Source organism: Rhinolophus sinicus, chromosome 2 (assembly GCF_057876585.1).
Source record: "Rhinolophus sinicus isolate RSI-liver-muscle chromosome 2, RSI-T2T, whole genome shotgun sequence".
Classification (NCBI taxonomy): Eukaryota; Metazoa; Chordata; class Mammalia; order Chiroptera; family Rhinolophidae; genus Rhinolophus; species Rhinolophus sinicus.
The window spans coordinates 6,740,839-6,768,502 of NC_142502.1; the positions used below are offsets into that span (position 1 = coordinate 6,740,839).

The 27,664-nt window shown below is 41.9% G+C and overlaps 1 protein-coding gene and 1 long non-coding RNA gene across 4 annotated transcripts; one reads left to right on the forward strand and one right to left on the reverse strand.

Annotated features, from left to right (window-relative positions):
* Positions 1–574: 574 nt before the first annotated feature.
* Positions 575–27,579, forward strand: SLC22A2 (solute carrier family 22 member 2). Of its 3 annotated transcripts, none has more exons than XM_019749748.3 (11): positions 575–1,237; positions 2,600–2,703; positions 7,685–7,842; positions 10,142–10,310; positions 14,796–14,910; positions 16,075–16,181; positions 17,468–17,682; positions 18,628–18,700; positions 19,246–19,358; positions 22,909–23,008; positions 25,605–27,579. In XM_019749748.3, exons 1-11 carry the CDS (start codon positions 827–829, stop codon positions 25,669–25,671), a joined length of 1,632 nt encoding a protein of 543 aa, XP_019605307.3. In that variant the 5' UTR covers positions 575–826; the 3' UTR covers positions 25,672–27,579. The 3 variants fall into 3 exon arrangements, with proteins under 3 accessions (XP_019605307.3, XP_019605297.3, XP_019605305.3); XM_019749738.3 differs by having other exon boundaries at positions 579–1,237; positions 18,592–18,700; XM_019749746.3 differs by having other exon boundaries at positions 587–1,237; positions 7,688–7,842; positions 18,592–18,700.
* LOC148758734 (uncharacterized) lies at positions 14,909–16,993 on the reverse strand. The gene is made up of 3 exons (XR_016020035.1): positions 16,712–16,993; positions 15,155–15,408; positions 14,909–15,047 (listed from the first exon to the last, which is right to left on the reverse strand). It is a non-coding gene; the product is annotated as an uncharacterized LOC148758734 (long non-coding RNA).
* Positions 27,580–27,664: the final 85 nt, after the last annotated feature.

Consider the following 27,664-nt stretch of genomic DNA (forward strand, 5'->3'; position numbering starts at 1 on the left):
AGTAAAGCATAGGTAATATAGTCAATAATATGGTAATAACTATGTATAGTGTCAGATGGTACTAGACTAGTCAGGGGGATCACTTCTTAAATTATATAAATGTCTAACCACTATGCTATACCCCTGAAATTAACAGAAAATAATATTGAATGTCAAAAAATAAAAAGAAAACAAAAAAAAGCAGAATTTTCAAATCTGGACAAAACCCCAAACCAGCATCCACCTTATGTGTCAGCAGTGCATTTGCTGTGCTTTGTGGAACAAGCCTGGTGGTAGAAGTTGCAAACCACCTTGAACGCAGACACGGGCTCTGACCCAAGACCACGAGTCCCGTTACACCAGTGAAGCAAAGCCAAATGCGTGTGCGTTCTCTGTGGCACTTGGAGAAAAAGTGGGCTGTGTGGGGGAGACAGGAATATATTCATTTCCCGACACCTAGTTAACTCGGGAAGATTAACAGGTCTGTGATATGTGAAAGCGGTCAGATTTCTCACTGTGTGAGACAGAGGAAGGATTGTTTGTGGTGCTGGTATGAGGTAGCAACATACTAGCAGAGAGTGATGTTACAACAAACACAGCATCTCGCCCTCCTACTTGCTCAGGGCGCTTCAGGGGAGCGGCAGGACGCACACCCACCGGAGAACTGCTCGGCTGGAGATTAGCCTGAGCACGAAAAGGTCTGGACCAAAGGCTGCTCTTTCTAAACTCACGCTCACCCTTTGACTTTTGGTCAAGAGTTGTGCTGAGCTGGCCACAGCCTCTCTTTCAAGTTCCACTTGTCCCAGGCAGGGGGAAAGCATCAAGACGTCTCTTGCCTCCGGTAAAAATGCCGACGGTGGATGACATTCTGGAGCACATAGGGGAATTTTGCTTTTTCCAGAGACAGACGTTTTTCCTCTTAGCTCTGCTCTCAGCTTCCTTTGCCCCCGTCTATGTGGGCATCGTCTTCCTGGGCTTCACCCCGGACCACCGCTGCCTGAGCCCCGGGGTGGCCGAGCTGAGCCGGCGGTGCGGGTGGAGCCTGGCAGAGGAGCTGAACTTCACGGTGCCGGACCCGGGGCCGGAGGGCGAGGCCTTCCCCCGCCAGTGCCGCAGCTACCAGGTGGACTGGAACCAGAGCGCCCTGGGCTGCGTGGACCCGCTGGCCAGTCTGGCCTCCAACAGGAGCCACCTGCCACTGGGCCCCTGTCTGCACGGATGGGTGTACGACACGCCCGGTTCCTCCATCGTGACTGAGGTAAGTGAGGCAGGTCTTAGAAACGACAGAGCAAATAGTGAGGCTTTTCTTCAGGAAGAAGCCAGGAAGGCCCACACATGCTCTTTGGACTCAACATATCTTTTAAAATCCTAATTTCCGACAAAAACGTGCAGCCTCTTCCTTGTCTGGAGCAGGTAAAACTTGATCCAATTTAGGCAATAATGCTTCTCATGTATGCAATTCTCAGCAGTAAGAAACGAGCAAAAGCATAGGAGAATTGCTGGAAATAATGCCAGGAACGGGGAAATTTGCAAGCCTCCTCTTTTTCTGGAAGCCCTCCCTCCCCTTCCATTCTTCCATCATGCAGATGAACACTTGAAAGCTCATGGAACTCACCTGAACGGGGCCTTACTGTGATACGATATACTTTCTCTTAATCGCTATCTTTTCTATTCAGTGTGGTCAGAGTGTCCGTATTAAACCATTTGGCATTGGAGCTTATGCTAGGGTACTATTGTGTTATTAAAAACTACAGCCAACATTAACATCTAATTGTGAAGACTTGTTTTTATTAGAGGAAAAGCAAAATGAGGTGGTGCAATTATTCTGAAAATACAGAGAAAGCCAGTTGCCTAGCTTAACTTAAAAAGATTGCTTGGCTAATGTGAAGATATTCTGTATGGACAGACATTTAGCTACAGGAGCCTTTTTTTAAGGATCTAAACTGGTCTAAAAGTTCCGTGAAATGTGGAAGACCAGATTTAACACCATACAACTCAAAGAGGTTTTTCAGCATGGCTGGTCTCATTCCTTCATACAGGGGTAAGGAAACAGGCCCAGAGCAGAGAAACATTTTGCTGAAGGCCACGGAGTGAGAGAGTTAGCAGTGAGCCCTAGAAATCGGATCTCCTGACTTCCAGGCTAGCACCTGTCTAGCTAGACACTGCCTGTGGTTCCAAATGAGAGCAAAGGTAACAAACAGCCTTTGCAAAGGTTCCTAATCTCCCAGCTACTGAAGAGACAGCAAAGAGACACTGAACAGCCCAGCCTCCTCGGGGCACCATTTGTATCCTGTTCAGACAACTATTTGCCTCTGTGTATGAAAATTAGAAAGAAAATGGTTTTGTGCATAAATGAAGATTACCCAGTTTCAGCTGATTTAGCCACCAGTAGAGTTTACCCTAATGGCATACTGCCAAATGGAATGCTACATAGATTGTGGGACAAATCTTCTGGTCGGGTAGAGAAAGTTAACGTAATAGCAAGAAAACTGAGTTTATGGCCTTTCAGCTACATCTGTGCAATGTCCAGGATACATAACGAGTCCCCCGGCTGAGTTGTGTCTAACAGGATTTTATTTTCTTTCTCTCCTGATTTGGAACCCCTCTTGCCCTTCGGCAGTTTAACCTAGTGTGTGCCAACTCCTGGATGCTGGACCTGTTTCAATCGGCAGTGAATGTAGGATTTTTTATCGGGTCCGTCGGTATCGGCTACATAGCAGACAGGTGGGTGCCACAGGTTCTGAAAGCACTTGAGTTCACCTGTCCTTGCTTGAATACCATCCTTTCCCACTCAGACAGACTACAATTGCCTGGCCCACCATTGGTTGTCTTGACAATCTCAGACTTTTTCTTTTGCATGGATAAGCATGGCCAATGCTGTTATTTTCCAGTGCGCTGGGTCATAGAGGGGTGTTTCAGTATTAGGCCACAGGTTTCCCTTGGGGGGCTACCCAGAAGCCTAGAGCACAAAGGAAGACTAATAGGTGGTTTGATCCCTTTTGGAGTCCCGTCTCGTTCTTTGAGGACCTCTGAGCTGCCCCTCCTTTTCTTGCCTCTCATAGTCCCAGAGCCAGAGCAGACTCGCCCTCCTGCTGTCCTTACGTTGGCCCGTGGGATTGCAGGGTTCCTGAATTGGGGCCCTGAGGCCAGATGTAATTATAAGTATGGAACCTAGGATGAAATTTGGTGAAAGGGAAGCGGGTCTGTCTGCACTGAGAGAGGTAACTATCCATTTCCATAATGTCAGTGTCCCTGGAGAGAGATACGGAAAGACTGTTCCACGTGGAAGGGCCAGGAGATGGTCCACTCAGATAGTCTGTGTGTGCAGGGGCTAATATTCAGTGACTCGGAGTAATCCCATACATTTTATTATCCATCATTAGAGAATCCCAGATTCACTGTGCTGGAAGTTCCTTCTACCTTGCATCTTTACTCTGTTGATGACCAATTAGATATTTTTAGGAGTCCTCAAAGGGAAAGGAACAGAAAAGTTTGTTTTAACTTGATAAGCACTTTAGATAACTTGGCCATCAGAGCTAATTATTCAATGCACACAATGCCAACTGTTTATGGACTATTTTCCATGTGCCAGGCCCTGCTCAACATTTGAACAGTGTTGTTTTCTTTCATCATCAGTCACCTAGTGAGATAGTAATATACAAATATATGTCATTTTAGTGGTAGATAAATGGTAATGTAAATATACTTTATGCTTGTTGCTCCCCAACTATATCTAAGACATAGATAAACCCAAACCTGTGAGTATAATATAAAATGTAAACCGAACATTTTCTCTGGTTCTCTTATGTTGTCAGGCTGGATTAAAATTTACAAATGTGTTAAAGATTGGTAAGGATGGCTTAATCTGTCACATCCCCAGGGGCATCTGCATTTTCACAGCCCAGCCCATTATAAAGCAGGGGAGTGGAAGGGGGACATTTGAGATGCTGGGCCGCAGGTAGCTCCATCTATCACACCACCTCTATAACCGTCTGTGCAGCTTCCCTTCGAGGCTCTCTCTGGGATTCTGTGGGAGACTTGAGTAGAGGAAGTTCATTCACCTTTATTTTTATTGCTGCATAACTGAGGACAGTTGTTTGGAGGTGACCCCTTAAGTCAGGAGAGACACACTGGCAAGGGGCCGTCCAGAGTCTGTGTTGCTCCCGTGTGTGGCTGTCTAACCCACTGGCTCCTCGTTCCCTCTCCACTCCCTCCTTCACTATCAGACGCAGACACTAACACTCAACTCACCTGCACGGAAGCGAGCAAATAGGTAACAGAGCCTCACAGCTGGTTAAGTAAATGAGTTAATTATTCTCATCCCACTCAGAGTTGGAGACAGGTTATAATTCTCTACTGACAGTGCATTCCTGACTTATAACCCCCAGTCAATTATCCACCTTCTTAGATGACTTCATTATTTTGCTCATATTGTTTAATTCTCCTGTGTAAAGTTGATTACTCATTATTATTCCCCAAAAAGCTGTGTACATATCTCTGTGGGGTTTTTTCTTAAACTATCTGAAGTTCTGTCGGTTGTTGCCCCTTCTTCTGTTCTATTTGTGTATGCATGTAAGAGTGTGCAATAAGATAACCACCATAGAGTTCAAAAAAAGGCAATTACCTTTGCATAATTAATGCTATTTCTGAACATTTTTCAAATTTTATACAAGAATCTCATGGAAACCCATTTTATGCTATAGATTAAACCAACATTAAATAAAATAGGTTGTTTTCTATGACAAATTTTTAACATATAACCTGACAGTTGATTAGGAGGAGATTAAAAAGTTATAAATAAGAATACTGAGTCTTAACACCAAGCCAACTTTCTGAAGGTCAGCTTTGCAAATGGAAGGAAGGAAGGAAGGAAGAACAGAAGGAAGAACGGAAGGAAGAAGAAGGGAAGGGACGGGGAGGGAAGGGAGACATATGTTAGAGAATTTGAAAATAAACCTTTTATTAGATGTCTAATTTATTTCATCACCCATAACCTCCTAAAGGATGATTTTGAGTGTCACCTGACCCAAAAATGGAATCTCTCACCAATTCAAGATTTTTTACTCTATTTATCAGCAACTACAAGTGCTATATTTAGTGGCATGCTGTAAATGTTTGACAACTGGCTCTCTGAGGGGAAAAGTCCCAATTTGTAGCATTTGCTGACTTCCATGGTGTAAATACTCCCATGGTGGTCCATTGCGAGCTACCCAACTGAGGTCACTGAACACAGAGTTGGCGAAAATATGCACCATCAGATGTTATTCCCACCATACAGACACAGCTGTAAATAACACTGTGAGCACAAATAACGGTCAAACACAGTGAAACAATTAGGAAGCAATAAATTTTGCATACTTATTACACTTGTTTTTAATATAATTTACTTAATTGTAAGTGTATAATTTAATTTTTAATAATGGCTGTGTTTAACAATTAGCTCACAAATTTTCCGAAAATCTAATAATCAGCTCTCAAGAGCCTGTACCGCAGGGGCTGGATTTCCTGGTGGAACTAGAGCAAAGCAGAATCAAAGTCCCAGCAGTCACAGTCAAACTTACCAGCTCTGTGGAAGCTTCTAAATCAAGTTCTCCACCACCTACTATATGCCAGTCCGTGTATTGGGCATCCTCATGTGTTTATTTAAGTTAGGATCATGCTTTGTTTCCCCGAAAATAAGACCTAGCCGGACAATCAGCTCTACTACGTCTTTTGGAGCAAAAATTAATGTGATACCAGGTTTATATTATATTATATTATATTATATTATATTATATTATATTATATTATACCCGGTCTTATATTATAGTAAAATAAGACTGGGTCTTGTATTAATTTTTGCTCCAAAAGACTCATTAGAGCTGATGGTCCAGCTACATCTTATTTTCGGGGAAACACGGTAACAGCCTTTAAAAGGAGATTTTATTATCCCCAATTTGGAAATAAGGAAACTGAGGCTCAGAGAAATGAAAGCAGTTCTTCTCCAATGTTAATGTGCATATAAACCCCCTCTCCCCACTCCCCCAGTGATCTTATTAGGATACTTGTTCTGATCTGGCGGGTCTGGAGTGGACCAGAGAGTTTGCATTTCTGACCATTCCCATGAGATGCTCTTGACCTTGGGCCATATTCTGTTAGCAGCAGTTAAGGACTTAAGAAGCCAGCAGTACTTAAGAAGTCACCCCCCTGCTTTATCTCTGTTTTCATTGAACCACTGAAGGGGTTTTGTTGCAGGGGGAAAAGTTTTAAACCATTATTCTAGATCTCCAAAATAAGCCATGACTTATTTTTTTAAAATAGCATTGTATCCTTATTTGGATCACGTCCCCAGTGAAGTTTTTCTGCGTCATAGATTGATGGTTGCCAGATGGAAGGGGGTTTGGGGGTTGGGTGAAAAAGGTGAAGGGATTAAGAAGTACAAATTGGCAGTTACAAAGTAGTCACGGGGATGTAAAGTACAGCAAAGGGAATATAGTCAATAATATTGTAATAACTACATATGGTGTCATACTATACTAATTGAGGGGATCACTTTGTAAGTTATAGAAATGTCTAGCTGCTATGTTATACACCTGAAACTAATATAATATTGAATGTCAATTGTAATTGAAAATTTTTTTAAAAATAAAAGAAAAGCTGCAATCACAACTGTCCAGCCACCACCCCTGAATGTGCAATGTTACTGACATGAAGCTCTAATGACTATTCAGTTTGAAGCAAACAAAGATTTAATAAAATCTTGCTTTCTATGAAGAATTATTAAAATATCCATTAAGAGCTAATCAGGGCATCTTTTAGAACAAAACCCGGAGATCATGATAAAAATGTGAACATAAGAGTGCTGAGCCCCAAGTCAACTTTCTGAGAGCCAGCTTTGCAAACAGAAGGAAGGGGCGGGGGGAAGGAGGGCTTTCTGCCAAGTTCTTTACATGGAATATCTCTCTTAATCCTCTTGTCATCTGGGTCCAATAGCTCTCTTCCGGAAGAAATTGAGAAAGGTTGAATAACTCACCTGAAACCATAGTAAGTGGTAAGGTTCAATCCAGGCTTCCAGGTTTTCCTCTGCTCTGTGTACTGAGACACTTGTCTCCAGGTCTCTACACTGATAAACCTAAGACTGTCAAATAAAATGTGTGGTAGCTATCCTTCTAGGGAACTCCATAACAAAGGTCCTATGGGGTGGCAACATGTGAGGTGACTGACAGACCAGGAGACACAAAAGACCATTTCCACAAAGTCCAAGAGCAGAGTTTAAAAGGGATGGGGGAGTACACCAAACACTGAATTTTGTTTTCTCCAAGGAGAAAACGCTTGGGTGGGCAGGTGGTTGAGACTGTTGGTGCAGAGGCCCCAGCTCATATGGTGATGGAAGACCTAGACAAGCCCCTAGGGCATTCGGCACTGGGTGGCCTGGAAGAATCGCCCCCTCCCTGAATGCGCTCCACAGTGTGGGACTGGGAAAGTGCCCCCAGTGCTGGGGGAAGGGCCTATTATGCTTAAAATGTATGCGTGGTGTGCACTGACCAAAAGTCTTGAAAACTCTTGAACCTGAAGTCAGACTCTCTTGGTGGGTATTAATCCATGCTTCCTGAATTTCCGTAATTCAGAGTTAACCTCCACTTTAGATTTCCATAGCTTCCATGAAAGTTCTACAACCTTCCTACATCTAATATAATTCTCTTCTCTCTCTCTGTTTTTCTCCTAGCAGGTTTGGCCGTAAACTCTGCCTCTTGGTGACAATCCTCATAAATGCTACATCTGGAGTTCTCATGGCCATTTCCCCAACCTACACATGGATGCTAATTTTTCGCTTGATCCAGGGACTGGTCAGCAAGGCAAGCTGGTTAATCGGCTACATCCTGAGTAAGAATGCTTGTGATTGCAGCTGGGGGAACAAAGGGTCATTGCTGCCAAAATATAGTCAGGTCGGGGATTGCTGTGTGGAAAAATGGACTCAGCTTCAAGACAGTGTTGAGAGATTTTTTTTTTTTCCTGTATCAAAAGAATTTCTAAAATCTTTTCAATCAACTCATTCTGCATTCCACCTATAAAGAAAACAATGAAGTCAGAAATGAGGGTAAACATGCCATCCAGATTCTTACATAACTCGTTAGGAATTTGTGTTTTCTGTACCCTGGGGTGTTGCAGAGACAGAAAAATGTAGCCAACCAGGCCTATACATAAAGAAAATTCAATGATGAGAGATATGTTACATTTATAAGGGACTTTAATACTTTGCACAAATCTATTCTAGTAAACCATAATTATCCTCAATTTATATACAGGGAACTGAGAATATAAGTGCGATGGTCAATCTAGGCTCCTCATCCATTTGCAGGACCAGGAATATCATTTACATCCTATTTATTAGGAGCCAGAGTGAAGCTTAAGCTCCACAGAGTATAGGAGAATATTTGAATTCTGATAGCATAATATCTTTAAAGCAATATTAAGAAAAATTACCGCCATTATTAGATCTTAGGAAATTATCCCATCATTACTTTCCCTTCAGCTACATTCAAATAGCATCCATACCCAGAGAGATGAACACTGAAATTGAAAAAAATAATAATAAAGCTCTCGTGGCACACGAGAGATCTGGAATATGTGTGCTTCTTAAAATTTTACCTGCAAAGTTAATTAGGGCAATTCTGTGAGATAAAGAAAAGAAAGTGCTTGATACTATTAGGTGCCTGTCATGGCAGGCACCTAATCTATGTTTGGTCAACAAAGGAATTAATGTACACAGTTATTCCATCAGTAACTTGGTTTCTAGAACACATACTATGTAGAATTCAATTCTGTACATTTAAATTTCAGCAACAGTTAATTTCCGCCTTCTCCCATTAATTTCTTTTCCACTCCCTCTGGATGTCCTGGAGATACCCCTTGCTACGAGACTGTGCTATCCCATCCTCAGATCCATCCGTGACCCAACCACTTTGAAAGATAGACATTTCTATATATTGGGCACTTGCATGATTTTGTTTAATGCTGTTATAAAACACTTCGGGATAATTCACAGTAATTTATAGAAATATTTTTAGGATGCATTTCTATTTGGTTTATAAATGATTGAAGTCTTTAACATAATTGCCAAACATTTAAAACAAAAATTGTGTGGCTCATGGAATATCTGAAATTTCAATTCTAGTACGTTTGTGATATAAACATAACTATTCCTTAAATTCATGGACCACAGACTTCATACATCTGCCACGATGTAGTCATGGGATGAGATAAAGCTGATTATTATCCCATGTGCAGTGGTATGCTGATAAACTGGCTCTTGGAAAATAAAAACTCTGATTTACGGTGTTTTCGGATTTCTAGGTTGTAACTACCCCCACCATGACAGATTTTTAAGACATCAATGGGTTTAACAACCAGCTTGCAAAATTCCAGAAAACTTGAAGATCAGTTTTTGCAAGCCAGAACTAGCTGACTCCAGCCAGCTGGAAACTCATTGCTAGGTTTTTAAGCCATTTCCACACATTAACAGGATTGCTAAGGAAATGTTCAACTCATACAAGAGAACAAGTTGTATTGTATTCAGTTACGTAGAAATCATCTACAATCTAAACTTAATGTTTGGTTCATTTATTCAGGTCTTAAATGATCACTGCCTTATTACTCTAGGTCAAAGTTTTTTATGTATCCAAAATACAATTGCACTTGTCCATGATATTGTTCTATAAATCAAGTTTTGCTCCTCTTGGCAGGCCTTTCACCACCATCTATTGTGGGATTATAAGATTTTATGTTAATCCTTTTACCATGATAGTCGGATATATCCAAATGAATATATATGAAATTTTTATACATAAAATAATGTCATTCATATTCAAAGCAGCTCAAATTGTTATTATTAAATGCATAAAATAGTCAAAATATCAACTTTTTGTTTTTTGTGTGGATTTCTGACATATTTTGGAAAAAAAAACACTTGAAATCAATTAATGCAGCAAAAGAGTTAATTAATGCAACCGCAATAATTCTAACAAAATAGGTTCTAAAGAACATTTAAAACTTTCAGAGAGCTATATAGAAAATTCTAGAATTTGGACTACTTTCTTGAGGTTGGCATTCTAGTTTCTGCATAGTTGGACAGCCAGCTCATTGCTGTACTGACTTGCGCTGACCACATGGGTTCTCTCTGCAGTTACAGAATTTGTCGGGCTGAGCTACCGGAGAACAGTGGGGATTTTTTACCAAGTTGCCTTTACCGTCGGGCTCCTGGTGCTTGCTGGGGTGGCATACGCGCTTCCTCACTGGAGGTGGCTGCAGTTCACAGTTACTCTGCCCAACTTCTGCTTCTTGCTCTATTATTGGTAAGTCTGTTTGGAACAAATAGGAAACAAATTGAAATATTTTATTTCTGTCTTCCGTAATGCCCAGCATCTTTCTGAATTCTAAGGTTTCCTTCACTGTCTTGTTTCACGGGAAGCTCAGGTCCATGTTTCAGGGATAAAAACCAAGGCTGTCAGTCTGTCCCCCCTCTGGAAATCAAATGTCCCTTCACTTTGGCCTTAAGAGTTTTATAACGTGCATCTTACATTTTTCACATTATTTATGTGGTGTTTAAATTAGCTTCTAGTGGCTGTGGTACCCTTTGAAGAGACTGACAATATTACTGCTCTTATTCTGTCCCTCTTCAGAGAAAACTTTAGAGAGGCAGAGCATGACACTTGTGTCACCTCTTCCCTATATGCATGCCCAAAACAGACATCCCCAATCAATCACAGCAGTCTTTATCCCAGATAAGGCCAACATGGCACACAGACCATACCAATCAATCATAGTTTCCAGGGCAAGTGAAATATGCCTGTCACCCTGCCCACAGGAAACGTGGAAAACAGTAGAGACAGCAAAAACTATCGAAAACCTCTAATGTGATGTCACCTGAAATAAAGCAAGAAGGATACTGGATTATCAACCAAGCTCTCTCCCATGCAACAAACCCATGTATTTCATTTCTGGGCATCTTCACTTGTTCTTCCCAGGGTTGTCTAAGAAATAAATATCTCAACCTTCCCAGGAAGACTGTTTCTCCTCCAAAAGCCAGTAAAACTCTGAGAGTGATCCTTAGCTCCCTCTTTATGTCCATTTCTACCTCTTTTGTGTCTCTGAATCCACCCCTTTTTTTCCTATTCCCATCAGGAGTTCATGATTTCTTGTCTGAACTGCTGTGATAGACTCAGAACTGGTCTCTTTGACATTTGCTTTACCAGCCTCTGATCCTTTTTTTAAAATCCAGTTCCACCATGTAACTCTCCAGCTTAAAAGTCTCAATAGTTTTGTTCCCTTCAGAATAAAGGCCTTATACCTTAGCGTGACAGAAAGGCCCATCTATTGTCCAAGTTCTGACCTCTTCTGAAGCACTTCTTCTTGCCACTTTCACCCAACAGAGTCACATTGAATTGACTTATAATTGTGCCAGCTCTGTGATGGGACGTTTTCAAAAGATCACTCAAGATGCAGAGTAGAAAACAGGTGTTTTGGTGGAAGAATGGAGGCAAGGGGATCAGGTGAGAGACAATTGCCATAATCGTTGCAAGAGAGGATAAGAGCCTGAATTAAGACAGAAGTTGTAGGTGTGAGGAAGAAAAAATTATAGACAATAAGGTGGCGATGACAGAGCTTGGTGAGAGACTGAATGTGGAAGTCTAGAGAGAGAAGGTGCCGTGTGGATGGCACCCAGAGTGTAGGCTGTGTGTCTGCGTGTTGACAGGTATGTCGTTCAGAGACAGAAGGACCACAGGAGGAGGAGCGGGTGTCCAAGGGAAGGAGGTGACGTGAGCTTTGGGTAGGCAGAACTTCAGGTGCTGGAAGGACATCAAGTGCAGAGAGTCACGTCTTCACTGTAACTGTGGGGATGGATGAGTTCACCCCGAGACAATGAGCAGGACAGGGAGAGGAAGGGGATGGGGCAGAACAGGACAGAACACCAGTTTTGAAAGCCAACGTAAGGACAAGGAGCCAGGACTGAAGAATGAGGTGGCACCATCGGCATGAAAGGAGTTACAGGGACAGAGGGGGTGTGGAATCACAGGAGGAGGAACCCTGTGCAAGCCTCACCTTCCCTGAAGGTGACCCTGGTCAGCCTGCCCAGGCGGGGCCTCTGTCCCATTTGATGGCATTGTGTACACACCTCTGCAGCCTTCACATTTCACTGCTTGTTGGCATTGACTGTCCTCTTGACACTGCATGACTTGACTGTGTGCCCCAGTAAGCTGTCAGCTCTTTGGGGGCAGGTAACATTAGGGGCCCTCCCGCCCAGCTTCCTGTCCAGGGCAAGGATCCCACAGATGATGATCCAGCCTCTGCTTGAGCACTGTCATGGATAATGCTTACTTTGCATCAAGCAAGCCGTTCTACTGCAGAACCCAAAGCTCAGGATCAAGAGAAGGTTCATTGGGCCACAATTTACATTCCTGTCAAGTTTAACCAGTGCTCCTAATTCTGCACTTAAAGCTTCAAAAAGTTACTTTACCTTCTATTCTACCCATCAGTTCTTCAACTATTTGGATATGCCTCTCAGAATCCATCCAGACCCTCCACCTCTAGGCTAACCATTTCCGGCTCCTACCTCCTCTGACCTGGTTCCCAAGTCCTTCACCTTCTTGGGCCTCAGGTAACAGTTAGCCAGACTGACTCTGCTTCCTGAACTGTAGGCGGCCAGAGCTGAACATAATGCCAAGTGTGATCTAGAAAAATGTCCCTGTGACGTCACAGCAGAGAGGACCGTGCTGTGAGCTGTGGATTGACTGCCACTGAGCTTCTGTTCCTGATGTCCAGTCTTCACCGAGGAATTGTCCTGGACCCCTCCTCTCCATCACACTCCCACAGAAACATGCATCAGATTTCCTTTTGAACCCTGCCTCTCAGAGCAACCCTTCTCTCCCTGAGTGATGACCCAGCGGGGGCCTTCCTGACTCTTCCCTGGAACTATAACTGGAGCAGTCCTGCCACCTCCTTTCTCACAGTCCCTCTTCCTCCCATCTACCCTGAACCAGCACTCAAAACATCTTCTCCCAACACAGACCCAAGTGGCTGTAGTCCTGCTCAAGGACATACAGGGGCTCCCTTTGTCCTGCTAGGTCAAGCTGAATGTGTGCAGCCTGGCTGAAAAATTCTCCCACCATCTGATCCCAAATGCTTATCTCATTACTTTAAAAAATCAGCTCTCAGAATAATATCCATCTAAAACATTTGCTTCTCAGTTGGTTAGAGCAAGGTGCTCTTAACAACAAGGTTGCCAGTTCAATCCCCACATGGGCCACTGTGAGCTGCACCCTCCACAACTAGATTGAAACAACTACTTGACTTGAGCTGATGGGTCCTGGAAAAACACACCTAAAATAAAATTTTAAAGTTTAAAACATTTGCTTTCCCCCATGATGGTCTGCATACTTCCACCTCCACCCTGCCTGTCAGTTCCCACAGTAACAAGCCTGGTGCCCACCTGAGCTGACCTGCCTCCCCCTGTAGCCCAGACCTGGGTATTCAGCCATACCCTGCTCTGTGGTTTGCTTCCTGTAGCTCCAACGGGAACTCTCTGGAGAGGGGACCAAGGCTTTTGCACAGGGCTGAGTAGAAGTCAGCATTTGAAGGAGGAAAGACTTATATATTCCCCTGCACAATTTTATAAAAATGTTTTTCTTATGGTGAGGACTTAAGATCTACTGCCTTAGCAACTTCTAAATATTGAATACAGCATTGTTAACTCAGTCACCCTGCTCTACATTACATCCCCAGGACTTACTTATTTTACAACTGGAAATTTGTACTTTTTAACCACCTTCACCCATCTACCCTCCACCCCCTGCCTCTGGCAGCTACCAGTCTGTTCCTTGTATCTATGAATTTGGTTTTTTTGTTGTTCTTTATTTATATTCCACATATAAGTAAATCATACTCTGTCTTTCTCTGTCTGACTTGTTTCACTTAGTATAATGTCCATCCATGTGTCAAAATGTCAAGATCGTATTCCTTTTTATGGCTAAATAATATTCCATTATATGTGTATATATAATGTATATCACATTTTCTTTATCCATTCATTCATTGATGGACATTTAGGTTGCTTCCATATCTTGGCTATTGTAAGTAATGCTACAATGAACATGAGGGTGCATATATATTTTTGAGTTAGTGGTTTTTTGTTTTCCTCAAATAAACACCCAGAAGTGGAATTGCTAGTTCATAGGTAGCTCTATGTTTAATTTTTTGAGGAACCGCCATACTGATTTCCATAGTGACTGCACCAATTTGCAATCCCACCAATAGGGCACAAGGTTCCCTTTTCTCCACAGCCTCGCCAACATTAGTTATCTTTGTCTGTTTCATAACAGTCACCCCACCAGGTGTGAAGTGGTATCTCCCTGTGGTTCTGACTTGCATTTTCCTAATAGTGAGTGATGTTGAGCATCTTTTCATGTACCTGTTGGCCATGTGCATGTCCTCTTTGGAAAAAAATGTCTATTCAGATCCTCTGCCCATTTTTAAATCAGTTTGGGGTTTTTGTGCCATTCAGTTATATGAGTTCTTTATGTATTTTAGATATTAACCTCATATCTGATCCATGATTTGTAAAGATCTTCTCCCACTCGGCAAGCTGTCTTTCCATTCCATAGACAGTTTCCTGAGCTGTGCAGCCCCCGCACTATTTCATTTCCTTTGTAGACCCACCCGAACCTCACTGTGCAAGACCCGTCACAGAAATCTGATTATGGCCGCTGGAGGGGGGAGAGGGTTCAGGAAGATTTCCCCTCCACTTAATAACTTGTGCTCATAACACTTGTACTGTACCCTAGGTGCATACCTGAGTCTCCGAGGTGGCTAATCTCCCAGAACAAAAATGCTAAAGCCATGACAGTCATTAAATACATCGCAAGGAAAAACGGAAAATCTCTACCTGCTTCTCTTCAGGTGAGCCAGCTGCTGCAGTATTAGGTTGGGAATTCCAAGCACTGTCTCAAAGGGGTGCCACCTTTGACTGTATTTCTGTTGTACGAAGATTATTGGTTCCCCGGACAGATATTTTAAGCAGATGGAAAAACATAAAACTAGAAGGAAACCAAAAATCATGTAAAATTCGAAGGAGGAGCTTCTGGCTTGTGCTTCTCAAGACTGTGCTAGCCACTCACGCCTTAGTACCTGACGTCTTGTTTACCTGTGTGTCCGTCAGCATCCTCAGGGAAGGGGGTTTTCCCCAGAGGGGATTCCCAGATCAGTAAAACAGATTTTCAAACACAATAATTTCTTAGAGTTAAAAAAAAAATTGGATAGAAGTTGTCCTGAGATGTCTTAAGCGATCCTCTGCCTTCTTGAATAGAACGAGTTACTGAGGTGTCCGTTTTCTCCGCCTTTTGTTTTGCCGTTAGTAGACCTTACACCTTTAACTTAAATCTTTTCATCTGACAGGGGCTGGAAAAGAGAAAAATGTATTAGCAAATTATGTCAAAATAAGAATAAATCATTTCTGAATGAGGATCTATGATGGGTAACCCATGAGAATTTAAGATTTTACTTAGAATGAGGATTTGGGGCCCAGAAGCCTTTCTTCTTCCCTTCCTCTTTGGTTTCTGGGTGGTTGGAATACACATTCTTTTCCACTAATGACCAGCATAGCATCAACCTTTAGGTTTATACCTGTGCAGACATTGGTCAGGGAACAAAGCACTCATGAGCCATTGTCTCGCCAGAGTTAAGAGTTCATGTAAAGGCAATAAGTCTGGTCATTGCTCGTCTCACTAGAGATTTCGTCCCCTAGTTTCTCGATCTTTCACACACCATCACATGGGCCTCGATTTACCCCACTGTGCTTTACCTATATAGTATCACTTTGTGTTTGTGCATGAGTTACCTAACTTCCGTGTATCCATCTTCCTCTTCTGTAAAATGGGGTGAAAAGCATAGACCCTACCTTCTAGGATCATTGTAAAGACTAAAGGAGCTCATACGTGTGAAGGGCTTAGCATAGTCCTGGGCACGTAAATACTCCGCAAGTGTAAGGCACTATCGTGACTCCTGCATGACCCAGGGACACCATCATTAAATACATAAAGCTGTTCCTGTTGTTTCTACTCTTAGAGCCTCAGACCTGATGAGGAAATCGGGGGAAAGATGAATCCTTCATTTCTTGACTTGGTCAGAACCCCTCAGATAAGGAAACACACTTTGATCTTGATGTACAACTGGTAAGGAATATTTTTCACAATATTTTCTCACAGATCTCTCCACATCCTTTTAACCTCAGTCATGCACATTAAGGGGCAGGCCACGAGGACCTTCGAAGCATAGCCTAGTTCCAGTCTTAGCATCAATGGCATCAATAATATTAGCAAGGGCAGCTCATTTATAGCAGGTTTTCCTGATACCATTTTTCTCAGGCAGATGTTGAAATCAGCTTCCAGGCCCAAAGCATTAATTAGTACATTCTTAACCTTGGCCTCACCTTAGAATCACCTAGAAGATTTTCAAATACCAAGGCCAGACCCCCTCCCTGCCAAGGATACTGTTAAATTAGTCATGGGAAGGGTCCAGGAACCAATATTTTTTAAATTCTCCAGGAGATTCTAATATATAGCCAAAATTGAGAACTATCGGTATAAATCAATTGATGATGGGTGTACATCTCTCTCAATTGCAAGGGCCTTTTTTTCCCCTTTTCTACCTGGAGGAGAAAACAAAACCTTTTGAACAAGAATGAATCGCAAGAATAACCCACTGCTCCACAGTCCAGTTGCCCGAGCGTGACCGCTTTCACTGCCTGCAGGTTGCTCTCGGCGCTGAGCTGTGTGCTGCGCCCAAGCCTTCTTCAGTATGGCACGCTTTGCTTTCAGTGTGCAGCACAGGGGTGACTCATACAGCTGACGGAAGATTGATAGTCACTGACAAAAGCAAAGGTCATGGGGAATTAATTTAGCAACCTTCACCGTATAGCATGAAAAATGCTTCAGTCTGAATCATTGTGACTCTTGCCAGTTATCATCATATTTTCCATGACAGACCATGAATACTTTCAGTCCACAGAACTAGAAACATTGTCAAAACGTTATTTGTATCATGGCAGAAGATGAATCATCAAGACGAAAGGCTGTACCCATTTGGTGCTCTGGTTTCCTAAAATTTGAATTCAGTAGTCAAGCCTTTGGTCTCGATTGTACAAGAAGACCACAGAGAAATAATTAACAACCTCTAATAACCCAATAGAGTTTTACTAAATAAATCATCCTAGTAAGACAGTTCTTGCCTTTCAACCTGGCCAGGGAATGCTGTCCTAATTTTTCCCCTCTGCTCGTTGTGGGGTCACAGCCAGCCTTAGCAGTGGGTCAGACAGTGTCAAAGCAATGGAAGGGAATAGCAATAAGGCGATGACAAAAAAAGGTGGTCTACAGTCAACTCTTATTTTTTCCAGAAGTCTCCCCCTTTCGGAGACTCGCTGTTGGGGCTTAGCTTGACCTGAGCTCTTCTCTTTACTCAGGTTCACAGGCTCTGTTCTCTACCAGGGCCTCATCATGCACGTGGGCCTGGCAGGGAGCAATATCTACCTGGATTTCTTCTACTCCGCCCTGGTGGAATTCCCAGCAGCCTTCCTCATCATCCTCACCATTGACCGCGTCGGCCGCCGTTATCCGTGGGCTGCATCAAATGTGGTGGCAGGGGCAGCCTGTCTAGCCTCGGTTTTTATCCCTGATGGTAAGTGTCAGGCCAAGCGGGGGTCCTGTTTTCCAAGATCCTAAGAAGAGGGGTGTCACAATCCTTTGACAGGAAGACCATGTAATTTACCATCCAAATCAATTTGAAAAGAATGAACACAGTATCTCACACCTTCCTGACAAACCCATAGGGCCACCTTGCCTGTAAGAACAATCGACCCCAGTGTATGCCTGATGTAATATAATCACACCCAGTTGTTCTCTGGTGTGATAAGGAGGACCCTGCTACAGGCAGTCAAGCCAGCCCAGAGCAGAGAGCCGGGGCTCTGAGGTAGAGCAGGCCCAGGGTTGGTCTGATTCCAGCACTTCCCAGACATTATTTGGGCAATCCCCTTGACCTCGCTCCACTGTTCTGTAGAATCAGTAAGAACAATTAGGTGAATGCCATCCATTAACAATTATTCAGTTCCGCCCTTTCCTTTTCAAATACTTTCCCAATGAATGGGAGCAGAAACCTGCACAATCCTATTAGGTTGGGCAAAAGTAATTGCGGTTTTTGCAATTGTTTTTAGCCCTTTAAAACGCAATTACTTTTGCACCAACATGCAGTTTTGTTGGAATCCTCCAGTTATTTGCAGTTATTTAAAATATGCCCATATTTTTGCCATTTCTTTTGGGTGACCTCTATAGACTAACATTGGCCCAGCTTTGGAAACTGCTATAATTCTGGTGTCATTAATGATTGAGGTTTAAAGCTAAGAAAGTATTAGGACTGTGTCTAAAGTTCAAACAAAGAGACGTGGGAAATATGCTGACATTATCTTGAGTCTATGGAAAAACCAATTCTGCTTTCTTGTCCCGTTCTGGAATGTGCAAATCCCCGCCTGGAGCACTGTGTGAAGACCAGGGGTGCTGTTCGGTATGTGTAAGCGGCATGTTTATCCCTCAGATCTACAATGGCTAAGAGTTACAGTCTCGTGCCTAGGTAGAATGGGGATCACGATGGCCTACCAAATGGTTTGCCTCGTCAACGCGGAACTGTACCCCACATTCATCAGGTGAGCACACATTTTTCTCAGCATGAAGAGGGTGGTTGGGGCATTTGCTTCTTGACTAAAACTACCCCGGGTGCCAGCAGAGCACACCTTGCTTTTCAAAACACAGGGTAAGAGGGGATAAGAACATTTAAAGGTAGTAGCCAGGTCACACCCTCACACTTACAGGCTGGGGTAAAACACAGAAACTGTGGTGAGAACAGAAGGTAATGAATTGCAAGAGAGAGGTTACCAAATGGCCACAGGAGACAGTGATCAGAAACAACAGAAACAGAACCATAGAAACAGAGATGTTGGTGATGAAAGTGGAAAGTGAAAACCGCCCCTCAATTAAAAATCTTCGAGAAAGTTAATATAAAACAAATATAACAGAATATGAATGAAACAGTGTACCGTATATCATTTATGTGTATTAAAAATAATGTGAACACTGTTTTCAGTTCACAGACATTTTAATGATTTGGGGAAATATTTACTTGGGTGTCGGGTGGGAGATAACTACTGTATTGTGATAGGTTAAAAAGTGAAATCAGTTTCCTGCATTTAAGGAATCTTGGTGTACTTGTCTGCTCCTCAATGTGTGACATCGGTGGCGTCATCACGCCATTCCTGGTCTACCGGCTCACTGACGTCTGGCAAGAGTTTCCACTGTTGGTTTTTGGTAAGAAATCCTAAGAGATGTCTTTGAATGAAAACCTATTTTTCTAGGGACCTGCATTCTTCTACCTCAAAACAGGCGTCATGCCTGTCAGTAATTACTAAACATGACTAGTAATTAGTAATAGTATTAGTGTTAGTATACTAGTATTAGTAACACTAGTAATGTTAGTAGTAGCTACTGTCAGTAGCTACTAATACTCAAGTATGGAAATCCATTCAGACCCTTGCCTGTAGACGTACAAAGTCAAGAAAGAGCAAGACGAAGAAGGTCCCTATCTCTCCTCTGTGATTTTCACCCCTCCTTGGGTCTCTTCATCAAAAAGCTCTTTCTGCCTCCTCTATTCCTCAGATGTGGAAAAATACAAACTCTTTACTCCATCGCTTTAAGGAAAGGCTGTTAACATTTTGCAAAGGGCAATTTCAAACCCTGGGAAACAGCGACCATGTATTAGCATAATGGAACATCTGTGTTGGTATTGGGCCCACTTCCTCAGATTCCTCAGGCAATTAGCATTAAGGAGAGCTGGCTCAGCACGTCCCTTCTGACACTGCAGGAATGCACCAAGGCTGAGCCTTCCCGTGCCTGACCAGTCTGGTGGAGAGAAAGTGACAAGGACAAATCTAATTATCAGCAGTTAACACTTGGAGGCATGTGTTGAACAAGAAGTCTGCAGACTGTGACAGGGGACTGGGAACCACTTCCATTCATTCACCAACACCACTGCCTTTCCCCACAGCTATGGGCTACGGGACATATCCTCTCCTATGCGTGCACACACACACACACAGTTCCAGATTCACACACACACACACACACACAACATTCACCTTCTCATGTTAGCCAGAACGCCTCAATGCACCCATTTCAGTCTCCTTTCAGATCCATTCTGAGTCCATTTTAATTTGACAAAAATGTAACGCTTTTCCCCAGGGGCATACGACACTCACTTAATTTGGGGGGAGGAAGGAAGAGACCCTCTCAGGTGCACCCCAGGGGAGCTCTGCTCACTCTGTCACACACAAGTATCTCTGCTCCTTCCTCTTCTCAGGGATTTGTGAGGGAAAATTTTCCACTGCTGTAGATCTGCCAGTAAAAGTTCCAAACCGTTGATAGAACTCACCCTCGAAACAGCCCCTATGAATTTCGCCATATTCCAACTTAACAACAACGTGGCCAAACGGTAGAACACAAGCTCTTTATCCAGCGATAACCATAACATGGTCGCAGAATGGCTGGCACTGCTTATGGGACATACATGCCCCAGATTCCTTCTTCCCCCGACACTGACTGAGAGACCTGTCCCCAGAGCCCCCTTTCCATGTTAGGAAGTGCCATCACACCCTCTGGACTCCTTCCTTCCAGGGACGAAGGTGGAGATGCCTCCATTTCCATCACTCCCTTAGGTGAGTGGGCAATGAGTGATCAACGGGTCCATGGGATATTTCTGGGTAGAGACGAGATACTTCAGGTTTCTCTGAGTCCTATTTGACAAAGCAGTGCAAAGGCCAGACCCAGAGGCACCACTGTTGAAACTCCCTCAGACCTCACCTTCCCCTTGAAAAAGTAAAGGATTTTAATTGCATTTCAACATTTCAAGTAAACCCTGTGACAATTCCCCATTGTATTTTTGCTAGTAATTTCAACTTCCTCCACCAACCTTTAATCTGAGTAGCCAGCAGGAGGCACAACTAATAGTTTTACATGTTAACTTCTTTCCCTTCCTTTCTACATAACGGTGCGCTAACTGTGTTCTTGAAATAGCCAGAAACAGAACTCTAGGAGCCTGAAAATCAACAAACCCACTTGAAAGAGCACTGGAGAAAGTGATAAAGAAGGTCCTGTTGATTAGTCGAATCTTTGCAAATATAAAAGCGGCAAATGGCTGATGATTTGGTTACTCTACTGTATTCTCTTCATAATTCATTCACGTCAGAGAATCAAAGCCAGCTGAATATGTTTACTGCTTGCATGGGTTAAATCAAATGCATTTTTAGAGGTCTGGAGAGAATTTGAGAGGTTAGCTATTTGGTTCATAGCACTGTTCTAAGCTACTCAACAAACTACTTAACAAACAGGAACTCATTTCAGCCTCAGAACAAGCCTGGGAGGTGGGCATATCACCCCAGTTTATACAGGGGAGTCCAGAGCCTCAGGGAGGTTGTAACACTTCTCAGGGCTCTAAGACCAGTAAAGCGGGCGTCGGAGCTGGGAAAAAGGTGCCCAGAGCTGCTGGCACTCAGAACCACTGCACTCTGGCCTCTATGCCACCATTTTTTAAGGATGCAAAAATGTAGGCTGGCATGCATTTTTCTGTAATTCCAAAACTACTGAGAACCTACATCCCACTTCTTGCACTCTATTATAGAAAAATACATAAAAATGTAAACTTAACACCCCAAAACTTTATTGAGAATTTAAAGAAACAAAAATACTACAATGTTTACTACTATCTCCCAGCGTATGCAAAAAAACTAGAGCTGGAGACAAAGAAAAAAAGAACAACAGGAATTTATTGAACACCTGAATTCAAACCCAAAGTCCTGGCTATTCTTTTGAATGCTGTTATGCAGTAATACCGAGTAGGACAATTAAGTTCACGAACTCGTCCTAGAAAAAGTGCTCCATAACTCATTGCTGAATATCACTATGGTCACCTTTGAAATACTCCCCTTGGGAAGCTATGCATTGATGCCAGAGCCTAGTCCACCCTTCAAAGCAATTTTGGAACTCTTTTTCTGGAATGGCCATCAGAACTGTTGTCGTATTACCCTCGATGTCCTGAATGTCATCCAAATGTCTTCCTTTCAATATTTCCTTTATCTTCCGGTAAAGAAAGAAGTCATTGGGGGCCAGATCATGGGAGTAGGGAGGGTGTTCAAATACAGTTATTTGTTTACTGGCTAAAAACTCCCTCACAGACAGTGCCCTGTGAGCTGGTGAATTGTCGTGATGCAAGAGCCATGAATTGTTGGTGAAAAGTTCAGGTTGTCTAACTTTTTCATGCAGCCTTTGCAGCACTTCCAGGTAATAAACTTGGTTAACTGTTTGTCCAGTTGGTACAAATTCATAATGAATAATCCCTCTGATGTCAAAAAAAGTTAGCAACATCGTTGCAACAAGTCCACGAACTGAATTGTCCTGCCTCATACATGATTCATTACTTTTATTTGCCAGTAATGATCCAAGTTTCTGACTCCTTTTCATCACTAAGTGCTTTATATTGGCAGGGTTATGTTCCTTCTTTTCTTAGAGTTGATTTTTTTTTTTCAGAGTTATTTTCTAACTCCGACGTATCTTAATATTGTGGCAATGTCCTCTAGCCTAGAATAACTTTGACTCAAAATGTGAAGTATTTCATTTCCCTATAAGGAATTGTAACCCAATGGAGTTTGGGATCCACAAAATATTTATGATGGAGAATAGGGCCGTCAGATGGCAAATAAATTAGTAAGTATAGGAAATCACACAAAACATTTTTTTAAGAAATAAGGGGAGCTCTAATTATAAGCCTGAATGTTTCTGAATGTGGTTACATCTGTTTGGGTTTCAGCTGTGGTTGGCTTGATTGCTGGCGGACTGGTGCTGTTGTTACCCGAGACCAAAGGGAAGACTTTGCCTGAGACTATTGATGAGGTTGAAAACATGCAGAGGTGGGGAGCTGAAATTCCGGAAGGAATTATTCCATACATGTTTGGCGCCAACTCTGTAGCAAGTGGGAAGGAAAGATGAGATTGAATCTATACCTCATACCACACATTGAGATCAATTCAAACGAAATCAGACTTAAGAGTACAAAATAAAAGTAAAATAATGAAAATACTAGAGGAGAATACCTTTATACGTTTATAGTGGGGAAGGTCTTTGTAAATATGGCCAAAAATCCAGGACCCATTTTTAAAAAGATCAATAAGTTTGCCTTCACAAAAATTAAAAATTCTGTATTGAAAAACTACCATAAGCTTTTTAAAAATAGCAAATGTGGAGAATATATTTACTCCTCTATAAAGGACTAATTTCCCCAATGTACAAAGAGCTGTAACAAATCCATAAGCGCAACTATGCAATAGAAAAAAATGAGCAAAGGGCTTAAACAGATAATTCAGTGAAATGAAAATAAAAACAGCTCTTCAACATATGAAAATATGTTCAACTTCCTTCATAATAAGAGAAGTACAAATGAACACTGTGCTAATTTCCACTTGGATTGTTGAAGACCAAACTGCTTGGGAATATACTGAGTTAGGAAATAACGTGGGGAAGAATCCTACATTGCCTGTAGGAGTAGAAATTTGAAACCTCTATGATGGGCACTATGACAATAGTGAAATAATTACAAGTGTGCATATCCTTTTACCTAGCAATTCCACACTTCTAGGAATTTACATGTGCAAAATGACGTATGTACAGGATTATTCTTTAAAGCAATTTTTTTTCAATGTAACAAAAGACTGGAAACAAACTCATGACCACTGATTGGGAGGTCAGTTACAAAAATTATGGTATGTCATTCAATAAAATACCATACAGCCACTAAAAAACGTGAGGCAGCTTTATATACGCTGACAAGAAAAGTTCTCCAAGATATATTATTAACGAAAAAAGCAAAATATAGAAAATATAAATTCTACCATTCGTGGGAAGAAAGTGAAAAATATATATGTATTAAATAAATACACATATTTACTTGTATCTCATATACAAGTATACACATATGCAAGAACCCTAGCACTGGCTATCATTGAATTGAGTGGCTGTGAGAGGGAGACTTTTCAACACATTCTTTGTTGTACTTCCTGAATTTTGAACCATATGAACCTATTCAGAAAGTAAACAAAAAAATCTAAATAAAGAGAAATGTATGACACACTCCCCACAAGTTTGTTGCTGCTGATATTGTTGTTGCTACTATTGTTGCTTCTGCTGCTGTGGTTGCTGCTGTTGTTTCTACTGTTGTTGCTGCTACTATTGTTGTCACTATTGTTGCTATTGTTGTTCCTGCTGTTGCTACTGCTATTGTTGCTGTTGTTTCTGCTGTCACTGCTGTTGTTGTTGTTGCTACTCTTTCTGTGGCGACTGTTGTTGTTATTTCTGCCATTACCACTGCTGTTGCTGTTGTTGCTCCTGTTACTGCTGCTTTTGTTGATGCTGCTGTTGCTGCTGTTGTTGTTCCTACTTTTATTGTTGTCACTATTGTTAATGCTGCTCCTATTTTTGTTGCTGCTGTTGCTGTTGTTGTTCCTGTTATTGTTGTTGCTGCTTTTTTTGCTGTTGCTGTTGCTGTTGTTGCTGTTGTTCCTACTGTTGTACTTGTTGCTGCTGTGGTACCTGCTGTTGTTGATGCTGCTATTGTTGCTGTTGTTGCTATTACTACTATTATTGCTGCCTTTGCTGTTGTAGTTGTTGCTGCTGTTGCTGCTTTTGTTCTTGCTGTTGCTGTTGCTGTTGCTGTTGTGTTGTTGGCGTAAAGACTTTGGGAGCTCAGCAGACTTGCTTGGGCCTTTACATCTGAAATCTGAGAGGACTCCAGCACCACTGGGTGATTCAGATAAGCTTCTTCTACTCTCCCTTTCTCAAATTGGTCCAGAAACTGAGGAAGGACTAAGTACCTCCATGTGGGGGCAATTCTATAAGGAGCTTGGGGATCCAGTAGCAACCCCACACTGTATGTCAACATTACTATCAACAGGAACATGTCACGAGAACATGTCTGGGAACAAAAAACTGGAGAAAGCAGCATTTCTATGAAATCAGCAACCTGTTGGTATTCATAAAGACAAGATGGCTGAGAAAACTTGCAATCTAAACAAATTTTTTAGTTGAGTTTTCACTTGTCCAACTGTTGAACAGTAAATGAACTTTGGTAAAAATAATTTTTCAAATTCTATTTGGAGAACTGATGATAACAGTGTCTAGATTTTCCAATCTTCCTTTTTAACCTTTATGATTAAATTTAGGCATTTTCCTCATTATTTATTACAGAGAAGGGTAGAGTACCTTACTTACATAAGGAACTTAGGTCAGTCCCACTCCTCAGAGAGAGTTTTAGGAATCACTCCACCCACATTAGTTACTCACCCAGCTCTGTGTACATTTTCTTTTGGAGAATCACCACTCAGAACCCATTGCAAAACTCATCCTGGACAAAGCTTGCACCCATTTGTTGTGCTATTTATTTATTATCCACTTTATTTTGGTTTTCAGCCTCCTCATAATTTCTTTCTCCCCTCTCCATTTTTATTATTGCAGACCAAGAAAAAACAAAGAAAAGATGATTTATCTCCAAGTCAAGAAACAAGACATTCCACTAAGCTGAGACCTGCTATGGTTTTGCTCTGTTAATACAAGGCCAGAATCAGAGATTTCTACTCTCATTGCAAATCCCATACAATTCAACCCTACTTCTCTTTGAATCCTATTAACCTAGATCTATGACCAAATGGGATCTGATTTACTACTGTATAAAAATCTACCTGTGGGACCGGATCCTACAAACTCCTCCAGCTCACTTTATCCCCAGCTTTCCTTGGACAATGGCTATTGGTTTTCTGGGATTTTCTTTTCTATCTTTGTAATTCTTTATTTTATTCCCTTCTCTACAATGATATCAAACCAAAACACATAGGGGAATTGTGGGCCAGAGAACTAAAAATATCTGAAAAGCAATAAAGTTGGAAGCAGAGAGCCTGTTAAATAAATGAAATATCCAAAGCAATATCAGGCTGTCCAGATGTGTGTCAGGAACTTTAAATAGTCCTTTCAGTATCACAAGTGAAGAAAAATTTAAACATTATTTTCTGATTTAGACTTTAAGGGAAACTGAAATCCATTAATCAGGAACACAAAATGAGTAATCACTAAGTCTATTTAGACTGGAGAAGTACAAATTGTGCCTTCTACAAAAGATCTTGAGAAGAGTTTAATAAAAAGCAGTGTTCAAGTTGGCATAATTAAACCATGGGTGATAATGTTTCAGTCTGGTCGAAGTTTGTAGATTTAAAATATGTTATTTTACCAAATATAGTAAGTAGATTTTTAAAAGCTAAATACTACAAAACCTATAATGAAAAACAAAAGTTCCTTACCCTGTTCTACCTCTAGCAACTCCTCAGAGATAATTTTCAACTATCTCAGCTGTTTTTCCCTGATATTGATCTTCATATATCTGAACAACTTGCTTTATACTGACATTTCTTGATTTTTTTAGTTTTAAATATTACCAATTGACTTTTTAATATAAAAGATGAAGATTTAGTTCTCTTCACCTCTCCCCTCATCCCAGACACACCTTCTCTTTTCCCTTCAAACTTTGTTTTGTCACATTTTTATTAAATCAAATAATCAACATTCACATCCTCATGGCTATGTAACTATTCTTAAAAGCTGAGCCACACACTATATTATGATTATACTTACTTTATTTCACATTCTGTTTTTCCTGAACTTGGGTTTTCATTGCTTTGTTTTTTATTAATTCATCATTAATTTCCCCCCAACTCTCTGACAGAATAAATCTCTCAATGCATTCAAAGACCTCACAGATTGGTTCCTGCTCCTTCTTCCTGAGAGACCTCCCTCCTGGAGCCTGTGCCCTCCTGCTCCAGTGGGGCATGGCTGATCTCTAGGCCTGATGCACAGCTGTTGCCCTGGGCTGTCCTTTCTCCACCTTACTGAACATTCCCAGTGCCTCTTTCTTGTGTTGAATCTCCCGTGTCTCAAACCCCAAGTCACCCTCATTCTTGGTTTTCGCCCTCATTTTGAAGAAGCACATCTTCCAATACCACCCTGAAACACACACACTTGTCCTTCTATAATCTCTTCTGTAACATCAGGAGTTGAAACCTGCAAACCACATGTCCCCAGCCCTGTGCCATCTAGGTTTCTACAAGTCTCTACCAGTGGGCAGCATTGGCCAGATAGGAAGGCAGGAGCAGAGAGAAGCCATTTTCCCCTATATCATGAAGTCTAGCTACCCGAACCAGAGAGACGGAGGCCCCCTGGTCCCTGCTCAGTAGCACTGGTGCAGTTCTAACAGTGGCAGTGACAGTAGAAGTGCCTCGTCAACTTCATGGCAAGAACAGACTCTCCAGCCCCGGCCAGGAGCAGTTGCCTCTTCCTGGTCTTATGTACACATCCTCTTCTCACTCTAGCACGCCTGTCTCCCTTTGCTCAACCAACAATTTTGTAAACAAGTGTATGTATTAAATTGCCTCTTTTTGAAATACCTACAGTGTCTTGTTTTGCTGATTAAACACAGATTAATATTCTCGTTATATCCATGAGTAGACAACCCCCAGGAAATAAATGCC